Source organism: Ptychodera flava, chromosome 7 (genome assembly GCF_041260155.1).
Source record: "Ptychodera flava strain L36383 chromosome 7, AS_Pfla_20210202, whole genome shotgun sequence".
NCBI classification, from domain to species: Eukaryota; Metazoa; Hemichordata; class Enteropneusta; family Ptychoderidae; genus Ptychodera; species Ptychodera flava.
The window spans coordinates 15459876-15484069 of NC_091934.1; the positions used below are offsets into that span (position 1 = coordinate 15459876).

General features: G+C 37.0%; 1 protein-coding gene across 1 annotated transcript in view; it reads right to left on the reverse strand.

Annotated features, from left to right (window-relative positions):
* Positions 1-24194, reverse strand: part of LOC139136855 (nonsense-mediated mRNA decay factor SMG8-like) — a 92902-nt gene that overhangs the window by 62227 nt on the left and 6481 nt on the right. The window contains exons 5-20 of the mRNA XM_070704692.1: positions 23670-23849; positions 23008-23073; positions 22440-22528; positions 21481-21614; positions 20682-20902; positions 19943-20082; positions 19273-19360; positions 18240-18395; positions 17123-17281; positions 16219-16411; positions 15621-15776; positions 14192-14338; positions 11055-11213; positions 10560-10740; positions 8065-8250; positions 4281-4423 (exon numbers count right to left, since the gene is read on the reverse strand). Coding sequence (XP_070560793.1) covers positions 4294-4423; positions 8065-8250; positions 10560-10740; positions 11055-11213; positions 14192-14338; positions 15621-15776; positions 16219-16411; positions 17123-17281; positions 18240-18395; positions 19273-19360; positions 19943-20082; positions 20682-20902; positions 21481-21614; positions 22440-22528; positions 23008-23073; positions 23670-23849 — 2385 coding nt within the window. The 3' untranslated portion in view covers positions 4281-4293. The remainder of the gene's footprint in view (positions 1-4280; positions 4424-8064; positions 8251-10559; positions 10741-11054; positions 11214-14191; positions 14339-15620; positions 15777-16218; positions 16412-17122; positions 17282-18239; positions 18396-19272; positions 19361-19942; positions 20083-20681; positions 20903-21480; positions 21615-22439; positions 22529-23007; positions 23074-23669; positions 23850-24194) is intronic.

The window sequence follows — 24194 nt, forward strand, 5'->3', positions numbered from 1 at the left end:
TAAATCGTACTCTAGAAATCTGAGATAACTTTTCAAGCACACGCTTGAAATGTCGATAACCTCAATCTTTTGGATTGCTTTAACCATCACAGCAACGAAATGTAGCACCATTATACGAATATAACAGGAGAAAAAAAATTTGTGAAAACCTTTTTCTGTTTGCGCTGCCAGTATTCAATGACTATGAAGGATAAATGCAGATATATGCAATTGTCTGGTGGAAAATATTATTGCAATAACCGGTAGACAACACAGTGAAATGTATCGGTATGTTTACAAGGAAGTCTTTATACACACTGAAAGACAAGGTAAATGCCAAAATCTGAGGAAAATCTTTGAGACTATTTTGAAGAAGAGATAGTCTCCATGGCAATGACATCCGACTGTAGCATGAATCAAACATCAGAAAAAATATTCGAAAACGTGTTCAGCAGTTGAGAGCTGAAGCCGGATAGATGTAGTGGTTATACCGGTAGAGCAAAGTCAAATGGTGTTGCATTATGGTGTTTATATTACTATGCTATCCGTAAATGCTAAGAATCTGTACGGTGCTGCTGAAATCCTGGCTGTCGTAAATCTCTGTGCCTCGACTCAGAGATGTGATTAATGATTCATAATAGCCAGGAGAAATTTCCAAAATCAAATAAGTAAAGATCTCACAAAAAAATTGAAAAAAAAATATCTTTAAAGGAAATTCTAGGTGCCTTGAAGAGTAAATTACATGGCTGCTGTGACGGTTTTGCCGCTGATCGCTGATCATTAACTGAGAGCTCAGAAACGAATCAAGTGTTCGGAGATATCCCCTCGCTGAGACGGGATGACAAGATTGATGGTATGTGATTAAGCAATAGAGTCATGAAAAGCAAATTCTACTGCTCGACACAGAGAAGGCAATCCGAGCCATGAACACGTAATTTCAGTGTTATACAAGGCAAATCGCAGTCCAATTATTTCTGACTCGGAATATTTTTGGATTTTTATTCGCTAGGGTAATAAATTGCTTATGACCTTTTGCTCAATCCATCATGTACGACTTGCTGTCAAACTATTTGTATTGCGTTACCATCCCTCCTTGACACATTGCCCTTTTCTAGAAAAATTTTGTATCTCAACATCTCCAGGTTCTGTAAACATGGCTTTCTATTTATGCTATCTCCTACCTCTCACATCTTTAACCTTTACACATTTAAGGTAGAACGAGCCTCGGGAACAGAAATTCTGCCTTTCCAATTTTATCAGTTCTCTTCTGATCTACCACTTGTGGGGGCTCATTTTAAAGCTCTTGGTGAAAGAAAAGTTTTCACAATCTTAGTTTTTCAAAAATCAAATTTTATTTTTCCCCATAGAGTTAACATAGGGATGGCGGCCATTTTGAATTTCAAATATCAGGAAATCTCAGGTAATTTGTCTCTCTAGAACCAAAGTTTGCATGGTGACCCTAGATTTTTATTCTTGCTGTGGCAAGAGAATGGTCGAAAGTTTCATTGAGGAAAGTTTGAGCAAAAGTTTACGTCTTTCACTTTCGAAATGTATACTACTTTAAACGACGCACCAGACATCAAGTCTGCATTTTTCTTCACACACAGTCATCACACATTCAATATATTGAATATGGAACATGTTTTCCCAAACCTTGAAAATGTTTTCAGTAACGTGTATTATTCACAGAAGTATTGTGTTTCCTGAAAAAATTTTTTTTAAATGACAAGATAAAATTACACAGCCACTCAACAGAAATATTCACTTTGGTGTGGTTACAGGCGTTGCAATGATCACCACCAAAAGTTGATAAAATCCAAACAATCTCAGGGCTGAGAAGTTCAGACACTTTTTGAAATATTGCTTTTCCGTCTGTAATTTAAGATTTGTTGTCGTGACTTCCTGTTTGACATATAAGACATACCAGAAAAGATATGTTACTAATTCTAAGGAAATACCATAAAAACCCTATCAATTTCACCACTGTTGTCATTTGACCACCCTGTTTTTTCCTCAAAACGTAATTTTACTTTACTCCTTATCAATTCTACCACAGATGGAAATTGGGACTTTCTCAATCTGTATTAATTCGACCAACCTATCATGACAAACTATTTTGGACAATTTATTTTTGATAATATTCACAGAACAATACAATGTACAATACAGAATATGTCTAAGCTGGGACTTCAGGAAAGTCACCTTTATATGTTTTAATCATCCAAGATGGTAAGCATATCACTTATGAACTGTCAAAAAAGTGAAAACTTGTAATAATCCGACACTAAAATTATTTCAGCTTTGTTGATTTCCTAATAATTAAATTATTTAAAATCATTACTATTTTTTTCTGGTCGAACTGATAGGGTTTTTACAGTATCTATTGTGAATTTTAATACTGATATGTATGTTAGAGTACACCACTTCAGATCATATTTCAGCATATCAAACCAGACTAGAAGATTTCCCATGCTAATTTTGTACGCTTGTTACTATTGATCTCCTGGTCTCATATTTCTCCATATTCAACCCTGGGTGTCACCAATCATGTGGTTAAACTTTTACAGCCACTCAATGATGACACTGCAATAACATCTGGGTGTACTCAAGTGTTTTTATAACATTGAAGGCTTTTTGCACCGGCCATTAACTGTCGCAATTATTACATCTTTCATGTGTTAAGTTAGATGTCACTCTCCGACTGAGATGAATGAGTATTTATAGCTAGCATTTGGTACATGGCAAAATCTGAGTTGGACCTTGCAACAAGACGACAAAGTGATCTGTCAAAAGTAACAACAAAATGAACTGGGGTACGGATGAATAGTTTACACAATAAGCTGCAAACTTGAAATATGAAATGGAAGGTGGCCGAACTATATTTGTATCACAACATACTCTTCTTCTTGTGGTAATTTTGAAGGTCGTCAACTTGAGATTTATGAACCTGATGTTTTAATATCATACATACATTATTTAAGCATCATTTTGCAAGTTTAGGTTCTTATCTAGTATGTGGTATCTTCTGTTGCTGGACAATAACCTTTTCATTAGCTTTGAAATATCCCCACTGGTTTCAATATGGCTAGCAAAACTAGTTATAGGAAATGGGGATTAAATGGCTAAAGTTTGAAACACATAATGATTTTATATAATTCATGCTGTTTCAGTTGTTTTTGTTAACCTGATCATCCCCAATGTCTAGTGAACAGGTCCACAATCACCACTGATAACAAAAGGTCTGGGCCAAACCATAATGGTAAAAGGGTTATATATCAGACAAAAAGTGATGAGTTGAGCAATTTAAGCTCAATACGACTGCAGCATTCAGTTCCTGTAAATTTTATGTGTTGTTGAATATCTTGAAAAAAGTGATTTACATGTTTCGTGGCCTGATTTTACCTATTGTCCTAATGTTTTCCGTTACCTTGGCGACGTGAAAACAAGGAAGATCAATCCAATTACATGAAGTGAATCATCAACACTATGACTAAATTCTGAAATTTTTACTGACGAAAACAAACCACAGAAGACAGTGTCAAGTTCTAAATCTACTGATTATATTCATGGTATCAGGATAGACACCCCCTGCACAATTCCCACCGGTACAGTTTCCACCGACCAGTCGGGACAAGCGTTAGGTTGAATGTCTGGGGGCTTGACATCCTGAGGGTACCTGTCCTAGAACGCAATCAGCTAACTCCAATCCCTCATATAATATGATGACGGTTTATACCACCCAGAAATTAGCCATCTCGACATAACTGGGGTTGGAGTTAGAAATAGGGTTAAGGTACTGGTACTGTCTGGTGGGTTAATGTCCATAGAGTGATTGTTCTAAAAACCCTATACTCAATGAAGTCAATATCCTATTTACCTCCAGACATCACCATGCGAATTTTACACTCACTGGATATACATGTTTCTGACTTAATCATTTGCGACTTGGATAATTCGACTGTTGACAGTCCCTTGTGCTGTTCGTCTGTCAGTGTCGTATCCAATGTCACTGCCACTGATCTAAGCTGAGAAAGTGCCTTAAGTGCGGTACAGATATGTCTGTGGTGGACTTTTCCCAAAAATGAGTGCCAAGCTTGCATTCTCTGTGAATTTTACTGCCTAGATCAGCAAAATTAAAGGCCTGAATCCTTCGATATTGCCTTAAAGGCCTGAATAGCTATAGCCAAAGGGGACATCAGCAGGGAGTGGTTTAATGCATGTATCTATCAACAAGTTTGGCATACACCAGTATCACTGAAACAAATCACGAAAAATTTATCTGCAAGATTATGATTACCTACCTTCAAATAAGAGCTACTTTTTCTGCGTTCCTGCTGTACTGGCAGACTTGATGGTGAAGAGCCCCTTCAGCAGTTTAGCAGAGAACGGAACCTGCGGGTCCGCGGGCGGCAAGATCGGGCCATTGTCACCGACGTAAACGTAGCTGCAGTTTGCACAGTTAAGGTGGTTTTTCAGTGGCAAGATACAACACAGCCCTGGGAAACTCATGAAACGATGATGGAGAGGCTATTGGAAATTCTCTTTTTCAAAAAAGGTTCATGAATTTAGCATGAAGCTGTCAAGACTTGAGATATCATTGAGAGAAAGTCTATCTATTGTACTGCATGCATAATTAACTTAGCAGTCTTTCTTATTTATTTATTCATTTATTTATTTATTATCTACAATATGTACCTTGTACGATTGCACTAAATAAATTCTGAGTAAGGGTTTTTATTTCCATGGGAAATAATCGGGATAATCCTGTTGTTGATCCACAGCACGGATTAATACAATCTGATCTATGGATTTTAGGTATGCATGACTGTGCTGTAAATGAGGACATGAGGGTCATACAGTTCACTATGACATCCATGATGAAAGCAGTGAATAGGTACATGTGAGAAATTAGTCTGTGGTACTTGTTAGTAGTGGGGTACACATAGCGGTAAACAAGCTGAATAAAGATGGTATAGTGTGTGCATTGAGAGAGAGAGAGAGAGAGAGAGAGAGAGAGAGAGAGAGAGAGAGAGAGAGAGAGAGAGAGAGAGAGAGAGAGGCGGACAGAGAGCGAGACAAGACAGACAGACAGACAGACAGACAGACAGACAGAGGTGGACACAGAGCGAGACAAGACAGACAGGCAGAGCGAGACAGACAGACAGAGATAGAGACAGACAGAGACAGACAGACAGACAGACAGACAGACAAGAGAAAGAGAAGGAAAGAGAGGGGACCTACACATAATATGTAAAGTAAAAAGGCATATTAACACACTGATATCTAGGGCGGTGTTTAGTATTGGGCCATGCGCCAAAAGTTTGAGAGATAAAATGATGGACAAAAAAAGTCTGGCAGAGGTGTGTGCGTGTCTAAATACACTAAAAACTATGTGCACAGGCAAACACCCAGATTTGGTTGTCCCCCCTTTTGACAGATACTTGACAGATGGGCCAAAAATGGTTGAGGGTGGTCACATACACTGGCAGGTATAAAGAAAAACACCTATAGAACAAAGAGGACAATTGACATGGATGGACAGAGAGCACAAATGTGGACAGATGGGGGAGGTGCGTACAGGTGTGTCGCTCAGAAGAATTTTACGTGGCTTGTTGTAAAACTGACAGCCAAGGAAACAGAAACGGACACTTTCCTGAAATGCTGAGAAGCCTACACACAGACACACAGAGAGGGCATAAAAAAATTCACCTCAGATGTTCAGGAAGTCTGAGAGACAGACAGACAGACAGACTAGGGAATGCTGTAAACAGTGAGTAATACCCCAACTGACCACAATCTCACCACAGCTTAATTGATAGCTTATGGCTGAACTACACATTGCATCCGAGGTGTAAACTGATGAAATTGATGAGCTGCTACTAAACACAACTTGGCAAAACATCTCAGTCATCTCACACCATAAAAAACAATGAAATATTGCCTTGGTATAGACCCAATGCCATTAGAGATGACATGACATGAATGTGAAACTTCACACATTTCATGGGAGATTTGTCGGGTCAGGATACCTGAATTTTTTATCATGGTTATCACAAACAACCTTTCATGAAGTCTACCTGCCACTGTGACCTATTGCAACATGAAAGCTAACATCAAAGTAAAAATTTTATTTTTACCACACTCAAAGACATCTAGCATGAATCCTATCGGCATAAAAACAACTTTCTGTAATAGGGAGGGGTCAAATGTATCCGACTTCAGAAACATCATTTCTCAAATACAGTGACTGTAGTTAAACACGGGACAAATCAATGTTGCAGTTCTTTACTCATTTTGGCGTGCTATTTTCACCACTGCCACCAAAGTGAATATATCAGTGTGGAACTCCCCACCTGGATGTCTGTCAGCCTCAATATACAGTCTCTTTGAATAAAATAAAATAAACTCTCTGTACATTTGGTCACTTACAACGTTTTAAAAACCTCCTTAAGTATTGGGCAGTCACCTTTATCCACTTTTGTTGTCACAGTGGCAACTTCCTGGTAATTTTTGATGGATATATGAAATCTGTGCAGGGAATGTGGAAGACTCCAGCTGATTTTAAAACCATTGAAAGCTTTCCACCATTTCTATTAGAAGTTTTCAAAATGTGAGTGTGACCACTCAGGTGAATGCTATGATTGTTGTTGGAATGGTTTGAAAGGGAAAAATGTAACATGAAATCCAAATGTCCAAAATTTAGGTAGTTTTTGAACATGTTCTTGCCTCATTTATTAACAAAGCTGAGAGTGAAATTGCTAATATATGATATTTGTTTAATCATCATGCCTTGGGGTTCATTTACTAAACTGCCATTCTTGTTCAGTAAGTTCTGGAAAACACCACTGTCTGACACCTTTAAACTCAGTGGTGAAACGCTTGAGACTTTCCGTCAAGACTTCAGTCGATATGATTATTGCTGATAAAGATGGATAAAAAACTGATCCAGATCCTTTGATTCTGGTCGCCCATTGATACAAAAAAAATCCTGATAACTCATCACTGGGCAGGAAATGAGGGCTGCACCTCATTGGCTGGGTTTGACTTTTCCTGTCTCAGCTGGCATTGTAGGCATCCCATGTGATAAAGGAATTCTGACAAGTCTCAGAGGAGTATTGACTCTAGAGGGCAGTGCTCATGTCCTGCTGATTAAACACACATTTCTTTGGGGAAATAGTCCAATCATCTAGGGGATGAATGGCAGCCTTTTCCTGAATGCAGCAGTTCATCAATTTCAAATGCTTTAGAGAATTCACTTCACGGTCAGTGACACTGGAATGGTCTAGAACTGCGTCTACCCAACTGGGAAGTTGTTCAACACTTCAAATATTTAACTCAACAATTGTCCTCATATAAAGTGATGCATGTATCAGAAATTCAATTTAAACAGAGTTTAATAACTGTACTGGTAATGCCATTTCTTTTGAACTGCGGTAAGTGAAGGATGTTTAACTTAAGTGTATCTATTCTAGATTGAGGCAGCAGGGTATTATATTGGAAAACTTCTGAAGTCTTCCCAAAGTTATTAAATTCACAAGTTTATGGATATATGCTCACAATAATATCATTGGGAAGATTGCCTGTTGCATTTTTCCTTTGCAGACAGTTGGTGAAATGGCTTGTTGCTATTAATGCACATACCTTGATGGGGTATGTGCCATTAAAAATGGCTGATATGGCAATGTGGGTATGCAAATGAGCATTCAGCTCACTGAGCGCCTTGAGGCATTTTACCGACAATGACACATGGAAGGAATGACAGAATAAAATGGCCACAATTTTTGCTTAAAAGCCAACGGGTCAAAACTCACAATGTGAGCAATAACTTAGAGCATACATAAGATGAAATGATTTAGCAATAAACTTCATTTCATTTGATTTGATCCAGTACAGCTGGGAATTTTGTCACCTCCCTCTCACTATATACGAACATCTTGAAATAGAAATACAAAATGTTGCCCACACTCAACTGATAAATGCAAATTACTTTGACCAAACACATGTGGTCCTCATGTTATAGGGTAATATTATTACCAACAACCTGGTATAAACGATGACCATTGAAAAAATTGTATCAAAGGATACGGTAACCTCAACACCCACATTCCGTTGGTCGGTAGCAGTATCCCATCATCCCCTACACCAGTATTGAATACAGGGGTGTTGCTCCCAGGACCAGGTTGCACCCTGGGATTTAAGCGGATGTGGACAGCGCTTTCTGGGGTAACAACGTACACCCTTGTCAGCTGGGCTCTGTGGCTCTTCACTGATCTGAAATTAAAAATTCAAATGAGGGTAGAATGTACCTCAGGGACATATATTGGACTTTTTAAGTTTTTTTCTGTTATGGTTCTTGTATGTTCTTATTTTGAAGCCTGTGGATTCAGTGAATGTTGATGGAAACATACAATTTTTTGATATGTAATTAACAAAGGGATGGCATCCAGTTTGAATGTTGGTAACAGCAATAATTAAACGTAGACAGAATTTTGTATATTTTGCCATGAAATCTACATTTTAAGAGGAAAAAGGAACACACATTCACTCCACTTTTATGAAAATATTACCGTATGTGTTCAGCCATTTTAAATTTTATGCTTGACTCAAATTTTCTTTCACCCGTAAGTTTCTTCAGAAAATGGAATTTTATTGATCAAGCACATCTTTTTGCTGCAATTCAAACCAAAGGGGCGATTTCCATCCACAAGATGATAGATGAAATGAAACTCTGAAATATTTAGCAAGATTTCATCCCAGTGAGAGAAGGTATGTTATGGATCATACTCTGGGAAGATATACATGTCACCATTCCCGCATTTTGTTAAATCATAATTTAGGTATCCATTAAGCAGGGATAATTAATCTCTCTTATATTACAAGAGTTTCTAAATCATTGTCATGAGTAATTGAGTTTTCTCCTTACTGTCATGACTGCAACGCTGTACATGTCAGTTATCATTAATGTCATTGATAATGGCAGATGGGACAAGCTGATATTTAATTTATTTGCTTTTTTCTTTTTCAGCTGGTTTATTTACTTTATAAGATATTTATGAAGGACAAATTTGCAGACTTATTCTGAGAGGCCACGTTCACTAAACTGGGTCGCCAGGTTGTCAGTGTAACTTGTGGCAACTTACAGCGCTTGTCATTTGAGTTTGGAGTTTCATTGTTTGGCACACGCCGATTTCTTGACTGTGACGTACAATTTGTTTTACTATGACACACAACATCACAGGGTGTGACGACTGCCACACGTTCTCTTATCATGCTGAATGTTTCAAAAATAAAAACACTGTGGCAGAATTTTTACCTCTTGAAATAGTGACAGTTACAGTAATTTTTTTTCCTGATTCAGGCGACTGATTGGCTAAAAACTTAGCAGTCCTGGTCAACCAACACAGATAGTTCACAGAGAGTGCTACCTCCATGGTCAACCACACCGCAAGGTTTGACCACTTTAATATCATGGGGCATTATTTGTAAAGGATAAGTTATTTTTTACTGTGAATACTGAAATAATTGCAAAATTGAAGCGAGTCTTTCTGGAAATTACAAAAAGTACATGTGTGTAGAACCCAGAAGTGTAGCTTAAACAGTGCTTCTAATTCGTAAGTTGTGACCAACGTCTCGTCAGTTTCGATGGCTTCCTATGAACTCAATGCCAACATGCAATAATATCGGCACTCACAGTCAACCACTGCAATGCAGCTGTAGTTTCTCAGGATGAGTTATTAAACTGGTCTTGCAAAAAAAAAATACCGAAATTTTCTTTTCTGTTGATGCTGCCAATTAAAATTTCTCTTCGCCGTTTGAACGTATGATCTATTAGAATAGAACCAGTGGCCTTATCATCACAATGTCTTACTACCAGTACTTTGCAAATTAACAATTGCCGGAGATCACTGCTAGTTGCATTTCAACGGATGTACGTTCTTCCCTATGTATTCTGTGTTCTTTCAATGGATTACCCCAAGGCAATAACTATAAGAAGGTATGGTGATAGACCATTGCTCTATTCTTTTCTGTTCAGACAGACAGTTATGACCATTATCTGGTTATTGCACATCTAAAATGTGTATGCAACAGTACTATGCAGCATTTTCTGAGCAAGACAAAAATGAAAGCATGTCGTGTGTCTTTGGATAGATTGTTATATTTGTGTGGGGTGTTTCTTCATGTTGAACACTAAACCTTAGGGTGTACCAAACAAAAAATCTATGTGTATCGAACAATGAAACTCAAAAGTCAAATGACAAGCGCTATTTATACATACTGTAACTTATGTAAAGTATATATTGACTACACACCTGAGCTGAGATAGTTCAGACTCTGACTTTATGCAACATGGGAGATCGTTTGTAATCGGCCAATAAAATTGCAGCTCTCAAAAGAACCTTGACTGGAAACTATGGCTGTAAACTATGATTTTTTTTTCAATCAGTTCAAACATTTTCTATCCATTATTACATCAGCGGCCGATTCCACAGGATACCAACAGGCAAAGTCGACTGAATTAGTTTCCACATAGTTCTTGAAAATTATTGGGAATGAAATTTACAGCAGCATCAAAAAAGTACCTGCAAGCACACGGGAAGTACAGCGGCATATCCATGGTAACCAGTTTGTTGGCGGTCTCTTTGATGTTTCCACTGCTCGTCATTTTCACCATTTTATCCGGACCAGAACAGATGAAGCGCCCTCCTCTGGGACACTCGTACTCGTCCCCGATGTACGCCCTCACATGTGAATCACCAATATCTGGCAAACGAGGTAAAATATTAAATCATTAAACATGACTCATCACACTTTTGCAGACATACTTTGTTTTCATTTTTATCATCTCTAAATACAAAAAAGATTCTCGTCTTGGGACCCGACATATATAATATGTTAAATAAATTTACCATAGCTTATTCCTGTCTTGGGCCCCTTATAATATAATATAAATTTGAAGAATATTGCACTATTTCTTCCGATATAATTTTACACTTTCTATGAGGCAAACTCCTTGACTCATCAATAACATTTCATGTTTTTCATAAGATTTTACAGCCAACAGTCTCTTGTTTCACCTTTTTGAGATCTTTTATCCATCTTTTTGCTACTACGTCTACCTCCGCCAGATTCACTGGGTTGTGGCCAGTGCTGTTCACTCTTGGCCTCACTTGGTATCGGAATATCCCATGGCAACAGGTGATTACTTCCATGGAAAAATCCTGGGAAATCAAGCCCTGTGAATATAACAGTACTATATTACTTTTTCGGCCATCTCTTGGAAATTGTAGGAGAATTCTAAATCTTCAAGTTTCCTGATGTCTCCTGGGTTGAGAAGATTACATCATTTTTAACTGAACACATTTGCTTAACACTTTCACTGCGTAATTAATTTTATACGTGCATTCCTGTGCGTAGTTTTCTATGGAAATACGGCCTTATAATATTGATTTACATGCATAAGCTGTATCTTGTAATTATAATAGTATTCGGGACAATTTTTTCAGTGAGTATTGCAATATGACAGAGCATCATAAAAATGAACAAAATGTCATGTGACACACCTAGAAGGTCACGTGATCACGGCGGCCATATTGGATTTTACACAAAAAAATCAAAAATTGTTGCATTTTTTGTTATTTCAATATATAAATGTATTTTTTCAGTGCAACACTTTAAACATAGGGCCAAAGTCCCTGAAGCTACTATAGACATGGATACAAAATTAAGTATTTCCTGACTGTATGAAATTATCTCACTAAGGTCATCCTAGGGACATGTAAACCAAATATTAAAGCTGTCTGACCAGCGGTTTTGAAAAAAACAAGCGACTCAACAGTTGACAGAGCTCTGCTGTGTTATGTAGAGAATAACCTTTTGTGACACATGTATTGATGAAGAAGGTGGATATCTTTGATAGCTCATTTCAGGATGGCCTGACCAAAAATGGAAAAAAAAATTCCGTAAAAATACAGATTTGCATATTTCATCAGACTATATTAGTCTATGATAGCAAATAAACGAGAGTTAATTACATTCTAATTAAAGTAAACAAGACTTGCTTAAATCAAGATTTACGTCATAATAAAACAGCATATCTGTCAGGTTATAAAGAATCTTGAGCTGGTTATCTTTTAATATCAGTATTTTCATCCTATTAACCAAGCACATTTTAACTTTCAAGTTAACATTGTATGTAAGTTCTGTTGAATAAGTTGAGACTGTACGTACTCAGAGAAAGCACACTGAAGAGACAAATGTTTGAAACTTAAGAAGTTCAAGGTCATTAAAAGCATTATAAGGAATCATGTTACACTTTCATTGCACTGTTTACACAGATTGCATAATTGCTATAAATAGCACATGAGGAATCTTACAGCCCAGCTTCACCATAAAAACCCTATCACTTTCAACCACTCTTTTATTGACCACTCTATTTTTTTCCTCAAAAAGTAATCTTATTTTATCCTTACCAAGTCAACCATAAATGGAAATTAGAACTTTCTCTATCTCTATTTATTTGACCACCCTATCATGACAAACTATTATGAGCAATTTCTTTTAGATAACATAAATGGTGGTTCAGAATATATCAAAGTTGGGATTCAGGAAAGTTGCCTTTACATGTTTTAATCCTCAATTCACTATGAACTGTCAAAAAAAAAGTTGAACTTTCTGATAATTCCACACTAAAATTATTTTGGCTTTGATGATTTCCTTATTAATTCAATTATTTAAAATCATATTAATTATTTTTTTCTGGGTGAATTGATAGGGTTATACAGTACAAGAATTACATACAATGGAAGTCAAACTTTGACCAAAAATGACAAAAAAATCCTTAAAAATACACATTTGCATATTTCATCACAATTTGAACAAATCTAAATTGGGTTATCCCTAGGGACCTGTATACCAAATATCAAGGCTGTCTGACCAGCGGTTATGAAGAAGAAGATTTTTTACCAAAAACACCTTTTTTGGCATTAATTTGCCTATTTCTCAACAAAATCAAAAAATTAAAAAAAATAGTTTCTCAAAATCATACTTTTATCTAAATATCAAATCAGTAAGTACTGCGGTTCTCAAGATATTTGAGTGGACGGACGCCTCACAAACGGACATACATACATACATACATACAGACTGACGCCGGACGCCGGACGGATACCCATCCCAATAGCTTCTATAGACTATAGTCTATAGTAGTTAAAATTACTACTTACATTTTATTTACTCAAATTCAGTAGGGGGAACACATACTCTAAAAGATTTCCCACATAAATGAGGTTAATATGCATATTTATTACAAGTTCATCTTCGAACAACAAGTATTATCTGACATTCAAAAGAGAGCTATATTATATATAAGCTTATATACTGGTAGATAGTCCGATGTGTAATTGTCATTGATGGATTGATATCGTACAACATCCACAGGATACACCATCAACGTTTGTGACGTCGTTCACAGACCTTTTGTCGCACTTTTCTCTCAGCATGCTCAGCGGCCTACCTTCCTGTCTTGCTTGCAATGTCTGTCTTTGCTCAACTGGTTTGGGAACATATTCAAGTTCGGTAATAAAGTTGTAATTTGAAATTTGACTTCCGCTATCTCCGTCGAGTTCAGTTTCACGATCACTGACAATTCCACTATCACTGTCTAGAAAAACATGCTAAAGGGCTTAGTCGGTGTTAAACTGTGCCCGCGTCGCCATTTTTAAATATCTCCTGACAGAAAAACAACAACTGATCACACGATCCTTACAAATTACGGCGGAGAAATGAGCGAGTATGGCGGCATTTGTTTACAAATTTGGCGCGCATGCTCATTTAGGTTTGACCTCTACCTCGTACGCTTAGCTAGGCTTGAGGAAATAGTCAACAAACATGATTTAGATCAGACAAAGCCAACGTATATCGAACGCATATAAACGCGTACGTTCTTGGCGCGTTTACGCGCCTCCCGCAGTCTGGCTGTTGCCGCAGAATGCGCCCTCCCGCGGTGAAAGTGTTAAAAGGTCAAACAAAATAGCATCATTGCAGAGTGAGTTATTAACTTGTAACAGGACACTACAAAGTTCAAAGAAATTTCAAAGAGATATCGTATCTGAGAACATTTTAAGATAGCATCTATCGAGGAACAAATTCCTCAGGGTATGACATCATGAAACGCTCACATACTCGGCAATAAACATTCCCATGGCTTACTTACCTATGGCTGCCTTGTAAGAGTCTGCATTACCCAGGCAAACCAAGGACCAGGAAGGAAACTTGGGAAGCAATCCCGGAGGACTGTTGGAATGCAGCATGCCCGCTAAGTACTCTGTGGTGGAGGCTTGTCTGCGTGGTTGAAGTTTCTCTACAGTGGAAGAAAATGCACACAGACTTTAACCTGATCACCCCTAATTCCATGTAAACAGATCCATGCTCAGCAACTGATAACCATGGGCCGGAGCTACACCATTGTGGTGAGAGGGTCAATATGGCTCTTTTTTTCTGACAATGAATGCAAGCAATAACTCAGTGATATCTGTTCCTGTTGTATTTTTGTGAAACATTTGATTATACAAATGTATATACTTTTACGTTACAAGTTTTTGGATGGAAGTATTCCTGCACTTTTCAAAAGGTGTAAACGAATTTTTTAAAATCATTTTTTTTGTTTTTACCTTCCTTTTATCATCCTTGTACCTCTGCCATTATGTTCATGAGAATGACATTCCAGATAACCAACAGGATGAGTTAAAGGGTAACAGTGGTCACTTTTGAATTGCTGTAAAACATGTCATTTTAACTAAGCATTCTTTTCAAACAAATTCAGCTTTAGTCTTGTCACATTCATTCATTTAAGTTGACGCTGATTTAATCTTTTACCTATGTTCAGAGGGTTAGAATGTTTAGTCATTAAATTAAAAACCTGCCATGCCGCAGATTCAAAGTGTTTTACAATAATTTCATTACTCTGTCTTAGAAAATGGCTACATTTTCAACTACTTGGTGTACATTACAATAGCACTGAAAATACATTTTGTACAGTATGCAAATTGTATTGTTAAAAATAAAGTTCACACTAGATTTCCTTGTTATGCCTGCTAAATACTGATACTTATTAATCCAAAAGATTTATAAATACATTGTGCAAAATGTTCTCTACCTGCAGTACACTCTATATTGGTCCAAACACATTAAAGAAGTGATGGCGTCATACCAAATTATCGTTATGAAAGGGTACATAATACCTCTGTGCATAATACGTATTTAGTATTAATATATTTGCTGCTGATTTGTGGGAGCACTGCCATAGTAACAAGTCTCTGAACTAAAATGTTGTGTCAAGTAATCTGATGTTGACACATATGTGTGACCATTTCACTTTTCTGTTTTACGTTCCCTTTGTGCTCTGCTGATTTCTGTTGTAGTTTTGTGAAGTCTCAAAACTCAATGAGATTTTGATATATACGTGATCCTTTTACCCAATTTAGACCACACTTTGAACAATTGATCATCCCTGTCTCTTGCATGGTGCTATATTGGCCCTGCCTGCTGAACATCCTTATATTGGCCTAGTGTGCTGGACACTACTCTATTGGCCCTGCATTCTGGATACAAAGAATAGAATTAGGAAACTATCTGCAACCTACCTTTGTGAGGGTGCCCTGTAACATGAATATCAGGGACACTGAGTATATCCAGCATACCCCCTGCAGAGCTGTTGTGGCTGTTATGGGTACCAAATATGTCACTGCCACCAGACTGTCCAAGGCTCAAAGCAATACTCAGTGGGCCTGGTTGTGTTTCTGAAAATATTTGTTTTTAAATGTCACTCACACATCTGACAATTTCATAATTATATTAATTACAAAACAGAAACTTTCAGCTCTAGGAGTGAACTACGATATCATTGTCTTATTGTTGTGAAAATCACAAATTTTACATTCCCCACAGGTTTAATGTGGGGATGGCGGCCATTTTGAATTTCAACTTGTACCAGGTATGTCTATTTTATTAAAAGTTAAAAGTAATTAATTTTGAAAGACAGTGGTTGGGAGTATGATGTACAATGATGTAATCATTGGCAGTTAGAATTAAAGGTGTATCTGAGAAAATTGCAAGATATTTTGAGTAAAAAATTTACCACATGACGGCGCTCAATGGCCTTCATTCTTTGTGAAAGATATCAAAACAAAAGTAGCTATTCCACAATGGATGAAAAGCAAATGGATGAAATCCTGGCACAACCTGCTCTTCCTTGATCCGTGCTGCTGGAATCAGTCTTGGCAAGAGCTGCATGTGCCAGATGCAGATCACCGGCCGATATCTCCTTGGGCTCTAGACTTTCATCTTCACTGGGTTGAAATACAGGAAACTTGTAGGGATCTAAACTGTTACAGCATTTGCTTTCCATAGTTTGATAGAAGTCATAGTTTGCAGCCTGCAGTAAGCGGAAACACTGATATATTAGATTAACCCTTTCCCACCAAAACTTTAGTATAACATTACACCAATTTTATTAAGTTTTTGGTAACTTTGTTGACAATTTTTGACAATTGGATATCACATTTCAATGGCTACTCTTTTTTATCAAAGTTTTGGGATAAATTTAAAAAAAAAGACTAGAGTATATTTTATAAAGGCGACAAGATTTGACTTTGGTGCTCAAAGGGATAAAAGAAAATTACATGTTTTGATCCTCAGTCTTTTATCAAAATAATGCGCTGATTCATCCCTGGATTTTTTATAAGCTTTCTGCCTAAAATCAAACTACTAACGCTGCAATAACATCAAAAGAAATTTTGCTTGTAGCAGTAATTTGAATCAAACCAAGATAATGGGGATGGTTCACATCTGTATGTTCAGACATGTGATCCTCCAGATGGTAAAGTTTTCTGTGTGATGTGTACTGTTTTCTTTGTTTTTGCTTTGTTTTATTTTGTTTTTGAGTGGATATGAACAGAACAATGTCATGACTTACCTAGACTGACATGCAAGAGGATGGGAGACAATTTTTTCCATCTCTTGGCATTATAGAAATTCCATGTGAAGAAGTGACATGAACAAATAATTTATCTATTATCCTTTCATAAATTCTGCAAGCTAACTTATGGTGATATAGAAAATTTTCAGGAGCTGAACCAGGCCGTACCTTGATATCAAATGGGTCCTCTCTCTGTCCTTGCTTTCTGCCACAGTTGCATGCAGATGTTGTCTTGCAGTGGCTGGAGTGTGGCATGATTGGTCTTGACGTCTCGTCCTTGTTGGTCTTGGCTGAGATCTCCTCCTTGGTTCCCGGCACAATGTGCAACTTTGGAGAGAGCACGGAGAAAGTCATAAGCATGATGAATTCAGCAAAGTAACAAAGGAAGGAACACACTCTTATATATTCTATGTCCTGCCATTTTGAAATGTTAAAGTTTGACCACACATAACCATTGAAATCAAGGTATACGTACCTTCCTATACAGCTAGGAATTACAAAATACTGCAAAATGGCTGTCCCATTTAACATATATTGAGCAATTTTAACTGTGGTAGTTTTAATACCACTTTTAAATCATCACGATGACATATTGGTTACTGATTGTCATGACTGGCTCAACTTGTACAGGCCTGAAAACAGCAAGAAAGCTGTTTGCATTCTCTTAACCCTTTTCCTGCCAAGTCCACCATCAGGTTAAGATGCTTAAAATTAATGAAACACAACATATTCCATATGGTGTATTTTAACATAATACTATACATTTGAAAGCGGTTGAAAACGTAAATACTGTAAACTTGATTTTTTTTCACTAAAGATGCTATAACATACCAAGCCAAGTGGGTGAAAATACATCATGTTTTGGCTCAATACCGCTTTTTACTGACTTGGCTGATGGGGAAGTGATACTGTCTGGCAGGAAAGGGTTAAAAGATCATTGAGTATATAACTTGATTACCAATGGTTTTCCTCTCAAAAGTTGAAATCGTTGAGATGTTACTAGGATGAAGCAATATACTTGAAATTTTCTGGTCAACTTTGAAGGATATTTTTAAGAGAACAATGTCAGTCCCTTAAATATGTTTAAAAATAGTGTCTAACCTTTAAATAATCATAGTTTGGCCCAATCTATCATTTTCCAAGGTGAAACAGAACCTAACACTATGTGTCCCTTTCTTTCAGCATGCTTTGGTACAGTCTTACTGTATTTACAGGACAGGCTGGACCACTACATGAGGTAGCAGGGGGGACAGGTTAAAATAGAAAGACTGATGCTGGGACTTACTGGATGGATGCAGTGTTGGCCTGTCAGACTGACTACTTCACACAGTCGTCTGTTGTTGTGCCAAAACTTCTCACACTCATCCCGGAGCTGCTCTGCCAACTGTTCATAGGCTGGACCACGTGCATGCTGGGAGAAAACCCTCATGGCCTGTGACAGCTAAGAGTGACAGAAATAGGATCAAGAAAGGTCATTTTTGAGAGTCTTTCTGAGCTTCTGCTTTCTAGCTAACAACCGAACATAAATTTTTACACATGAACAATAAAGACTTGTACACAACTGACTAGAGCAATAAACCTTTTTAAGGCAGAATGCAACTCACGAACAGACATTTGATCTCTCAATTTTTCTCAATATTGTTCTTGCCTACCACTTGCGCAGCTCATTTCAGAGTTCTTGCCTTGGAAAAATTTTCACCATATGTTTGTTCTTAGTTTTTCAAAAATTGAAAATTTCATTTTTCCTATAAGGTTAACATAGGGATGGCGGCCATTTTGAATTTCAAATATTTGTAAATGTCAGGTAATTTGTTTTTCTAGAAAACAAACTTCATCTGGAGATCCCTGATTTTTATATTTGATTTGGTAAGAGAATGGCTAAAAGTGTCAAGGGGAAAGTGAATAAAAGTTAAACTCTTTCACTTTCAAGGAGCAAACTGCTTTAAAGACAGTGGCTGTATTCTTCTGATTGCAACTCTGATTATGGAACACAGCATTTTGCCTCAAGCTAGAAAGGTCAAGACTGAAGGATACTGGGCCTACACTGAACAATATTATAACAACCTAGGGGGTCAAGTTTCGTCATAAGAAAACCTGAGTTTTTTCACGATGAAGATTGGACCAAGTTTCTCAGGTACACTGCTGGGGGATCAAAATTTGGAATGAAGTGATGCATTCTGGGTATGAAATTAACTCTGCAGTATACAAAGACCACATTGTATTGTTCTTTGAACTTGTACATCAGCTTAAAAATCCAGTTGACACTATGTGGCCTATGTTACTAGGATTTTACCCCCCCCCCCCTCCCAAATTTCTCACTTGTTGAGATGCACAGCACTTGTGTAATGATCTGGAAGCTTGTCTTGGTACGTCCTGCTTGCTAGAGGTAGAACTTTACCACAACGACTAGAGGCAAGTACATAGAGGGAAAAAGTTTATAAACTGTTAAATCCCATTTTGAATCGTTCCTGTCTTTTTTGAATAAGTCAGATTATCCTACACTTGAGAACACACATGTAAGACAATATTGAAAAAATTTGCTATTGCAGTACTTTTGCTAGGGTTTAGGTACACAGAAAAATATCTTGGGCACCTCCCAATTTATGTTCCTGAATATGTGTGTTATACCTTGGGCTTCCCTAAACTAAAACACTACATCCAAGATTGCTGACTAAATGATACAAGGACAACTACCCACCATAATCCCGTCTATGGATAATGAAGAGCGCCCTCTAGTGACAAATCTTGCTGCTACAGTCACTTGTGAGAAAATCTTTCTACTGTTTTCCTGACCCCTTTTCACTGATGATAGTTGTCATATAATTATGAAAACCATCCACCATTTACCCTGTCCTGGTATTTGATGACATTTTAGTTTTCACAAATACGGCATGTAAATCTCTTAATTACACAGGGAGTGGCAGGTCAGAGTGACCTACAAAGAAGAAATGTCACATAACGCAAAGGAAAGAACACAGTTGGCTGTACCTCTCTGAAAATCTCATGTCTAAATCAAGCATGGATCTCAGTGTCGTCCAGTGTCCCTGCACTTTTTTATCTGTTGTCTCGTTGAAGAAGAAATCATACAGCTTTGATGACACACGGAACCAGGACTGACAGCTTGGTACCTGCCAGACAAACAGCAATAATAAAACAAGTTATCAGTTAACAAGATCCTGTTTAGTGAGATTCATATACTGGTTGTTGTTCAATTTTGGTCACTACAATTATATGAATAGTGTATCAAAAAGCGCAGTGATAAAATCAAGAACAAGTTGTGTCTGACAGTGAGAGTACATTTCTCAGTATGCAAAAAACATAACGGTATTTCATAACCTAGATATGCATATCAATTTGGCAGAAATCAGCTGTCTACATTCTATTGTCACAGCTTTTCATTTTGGAAGATAAACAGATATGCATAAAAAGGGTTCTCTAAGTGATACATTTATGGTATAATACATTTTGAATTAATAAACAATAAATGTTCCGCTCAACATTGTTTATAAATGAGTTTTTCTAAAAAAATTCAAGTACCTTTGCTTGTTAACGTCTGACATGTCCTATACTTTAAATCACCCAAGGGGTTCTACAGCATATGATGGACATTTTTTATATGTATTTAAATGGATAGAGGAAAAGGGCAGTTGCCTTGCTAGAAATTGAATGGAATAATTTACACCAATACGATTACGGATAGAGACAATGCTGTCTGTGGTTATCTCACCTGGAAAGAGGTGGATGTCACACTTCTCCCTATACTATCATCAAAACCTTTCCCACTCAGTACTAAATTTGCATGTTGCCATAGAAACTCATGCAGGGTTTCTTCGTCTTTGTTGGCCTGAGCTTTTGACCGGTTGCCATGGGAATTGCTTCCACTGCTCCCACTCGTTGCTTTGCCAGCTCTCGTGCGAGACGCTTGATAACTTCTAGTTCTGACTTTGCCTTGATGTATATAGAAGGGAAAAAATACATCGTTTTATTTTTCAATGTAAATTATAATGCTGAATAAGTGTTGTGTTACACCAACATCACTGTAATGACAGGTGACTTCAGGAATCTTGTCAGACACACAAAACGTAAGCTCTCCTGTTGTCCAGTAGAGACACTTCGCATATATCAACACAAGCGCACAGTCATCTATTGACAAACTTGGATGCTTTTGCTCAAAATCACAAATAAATGTGCAATCTTTCACCATCAAACACTTCACAGATAGTAAAACTTGGCTCTATTTTGAACATAGATTTGGCTTAACATGCAAAGATTTTCCCTAAAGTAACTTACTAATATATTAGTACAATAAATAATTTAAATTCACCAGGTTTTAAGAGAAGTTTCATGTTCATAGTACAGACTTGAAGATACAAATAAAATCACTGTAGCTGAACAAAAGCTGAGGACAAAGAGTGAAACTGAAATACAAATACACAGCAGATCAAGGAAAAGTCGAAAGATATGTCGTATTTGACAAATCACAAAAGAGGCACTGACTACCATCTGAAGACCTATATGTTACTTACCTGTTTCCTTACTGGCAAAAGTATGATTATTCAGTTGGGTGATTAGCATACTGACAGGGTCAGAGGTCAATGCTTCATCTGTTTCTATGTGAACAAATGTCTGATTGGCTGGTACTGAAAACAGTGAGTGAGCACTGCAAAATGCAAAGGAATTGCATATTAAAATATAAATAACCAAGGTTAATATAAATATTTTGAGTGCTGTAATTTTCATCATTTTTTTGGATGATTTTTTGACCAAATGGCCGTAAATTTTTATTGACTTTTGATAATATTTTCTTCATTACTTTTTGTCAATAAAATAAACATATTTTTTTCTTATTTTTCACCCTTCACTACTTTGAAATGCAAAAAAATTAGTTTTGTTAACACAGAATGTTTTTGATATGGAATACAATTGGTGACACATGAATTGTAGGGAAGACTAAAAATTCAGTTGTCAACAATGGTATTGAACATTACACATAGAAAACCAGTGCCGACAAGCAAAACACATTCCACATGATTTTGGCAGGACAAGTAAATGTTTTTCACAGACAGAATGGGGTCCATACAATTAAAGTCACTTAAAATTCAATTTTTCAGTAATTACTAAGGACTATTTTGGGTCCAAAATATCACTTTCCAGATATCACTTTTACAATATGTCGTCTCATTTTACATAATTATGCTTATGATATCAAGACTAACCATCTTGTTATTTCGCAAATTTGTAGCTACATTATCAATTTTTCCAGGACTTCTGCAATACTCATTTTATTTTTCAAAGGCTTTTCCAAGACTTTCCAAGAGGCTTTGAAATTCAAGCACTTTCAAGGCCTGGACTTTCCAAAAACATATGGCCCCTGAAAATGCTGGAAAATGCATCAAAATGCATTCAACCAACCTTTCCAATATAAGTGAAGCCTAACATAAAAGCAACACAATACTGCCCTCTACAGGCGGGGCACGATTCTTACCTCTGATTGGTCAGCACCCTGCTCTTTCGCAATATTCTATAAATCTGGTCTTCAAGGGAATGCAGTAGCCTCTTTAATGGTGGTTTTTTCTACAAATACAAAGTAAGAAATCAGTTTATAGCTGTTAAGAAGCTTTATACAGTTACTGTTAAATCTGTTCAAGATTACATGCACATATGGTTTGATAAAACTTTAATAAAAAGTGACCATAGCCAAAATCCTTGTTTTACCACAGATTAAGGAAATGAACTGATTTGGAACAGAGACAAAATCTGTGTTTGTTTTTTTTTTCACCGAGATGCATTGTTTCACACTTTTAACACTGTACATTGCATTTTAATGCCGGACAGAATTTAAGCAATGCAAAAAGGCTACACAAAGTAGCACACAAGTGAAAAAATATCCAAACTTGACCTTTGACCTTTGCCTTTCATCAGTTTATTTACCTAACAGTGAGTTTGCTCTGGTATGTGATTGGTAATTTTGAATTATAAGAGCAAACCATGCAAACAGGTGCAAAACAAGTGAACTGGCAGATGATAATTGCTTGGAGAGTAATATTTTTTACCTGGTAGATGGGTTTGCCTTTTGTTTGTTCATGGTCGTCTTCTCTTTCCCCAGCAGTTAAATGACTCTGAAATGAATATACACAGAAATACTAGCCCCTCAGGACCATGCAGTTTTCACATCGACAAAGATTGAAAGTCTGCATTTGGACACAAGCACTGGTAGTTGGGAGATGAATGGTAGCATTATCCTTCACTTCAATGATATCGCATAAAGTGAAAATGTGAGCATTTTTCAGAATGACCTTTCAAAATTAAAAATTTGCTGAACTATCAGTTTCAAGAATGCACTGTTCACAAGCTAATTGGTATTGGCAAAACAGTCCTTAAGGAAAGGGGGAGTTGATTGCAACCTTTACACATATTTACATTCAAAGTGTAAAAAGCACCAAGAGCCACATGATAGTATCCTTGTTAGACTTGGTTCACTCCCACCAAAGTCTGCACAACCTCTGTTGTATCACCGAAAACACAGGAAATTTCTTAATGGAATGGCTTTGGTCAAAAATATTGCCCAGACTTTGCTCTGATAAGTATCAGACATTAGCACTGACCAATGTTGCATGAGGAATGCTTCAGGATGACAGAAAAGGTAATTTAACTGGTCTTCAACTACGCTAGCTGTCTCTGATAGAGGGCAGTATGCATTACTACACATAAGTACCTGCTGGCAAACAAACAGAAGCCGAGGAGTACACATCCTTCCATTGGATTGCCATTCCTTGGGAATTGGTAAATCTTTCAACTGTTCACTGATGGAATTCTGCACTTTCTGCCTGATGTTCTCCAGTGCTTTGAACAGCCTTACTAAGTGAAGGTCAAAACGACTGGTTGGGTGTATCACCTTATACAGAAAAAAAGAAATTCCCAAGAAATTGTCAAATGATGCCATGGTATGCCGGAACAATATTTTAAAGTTCCATCAGGAGTAATTTTTGATGTGTTTCCTGGTATTTTTGTTCTGTTTGAAGAATACACTGCTTCATTTGAAATGATTTAAACTTGTCAACATTGCCTTACGTGTGTGCTGTCTACAGTAACTGTTCAAAAACCAACTTCATTTATCAACAGTGACACTACGTATGTAACAATACACTGTCTTTGTATGGCTAACACTTTGTGTTTATATATTCTAAATAGGATGGAAAACAAAATGTACTTGAATTCTAGGAAAAAATAAGAAAACATC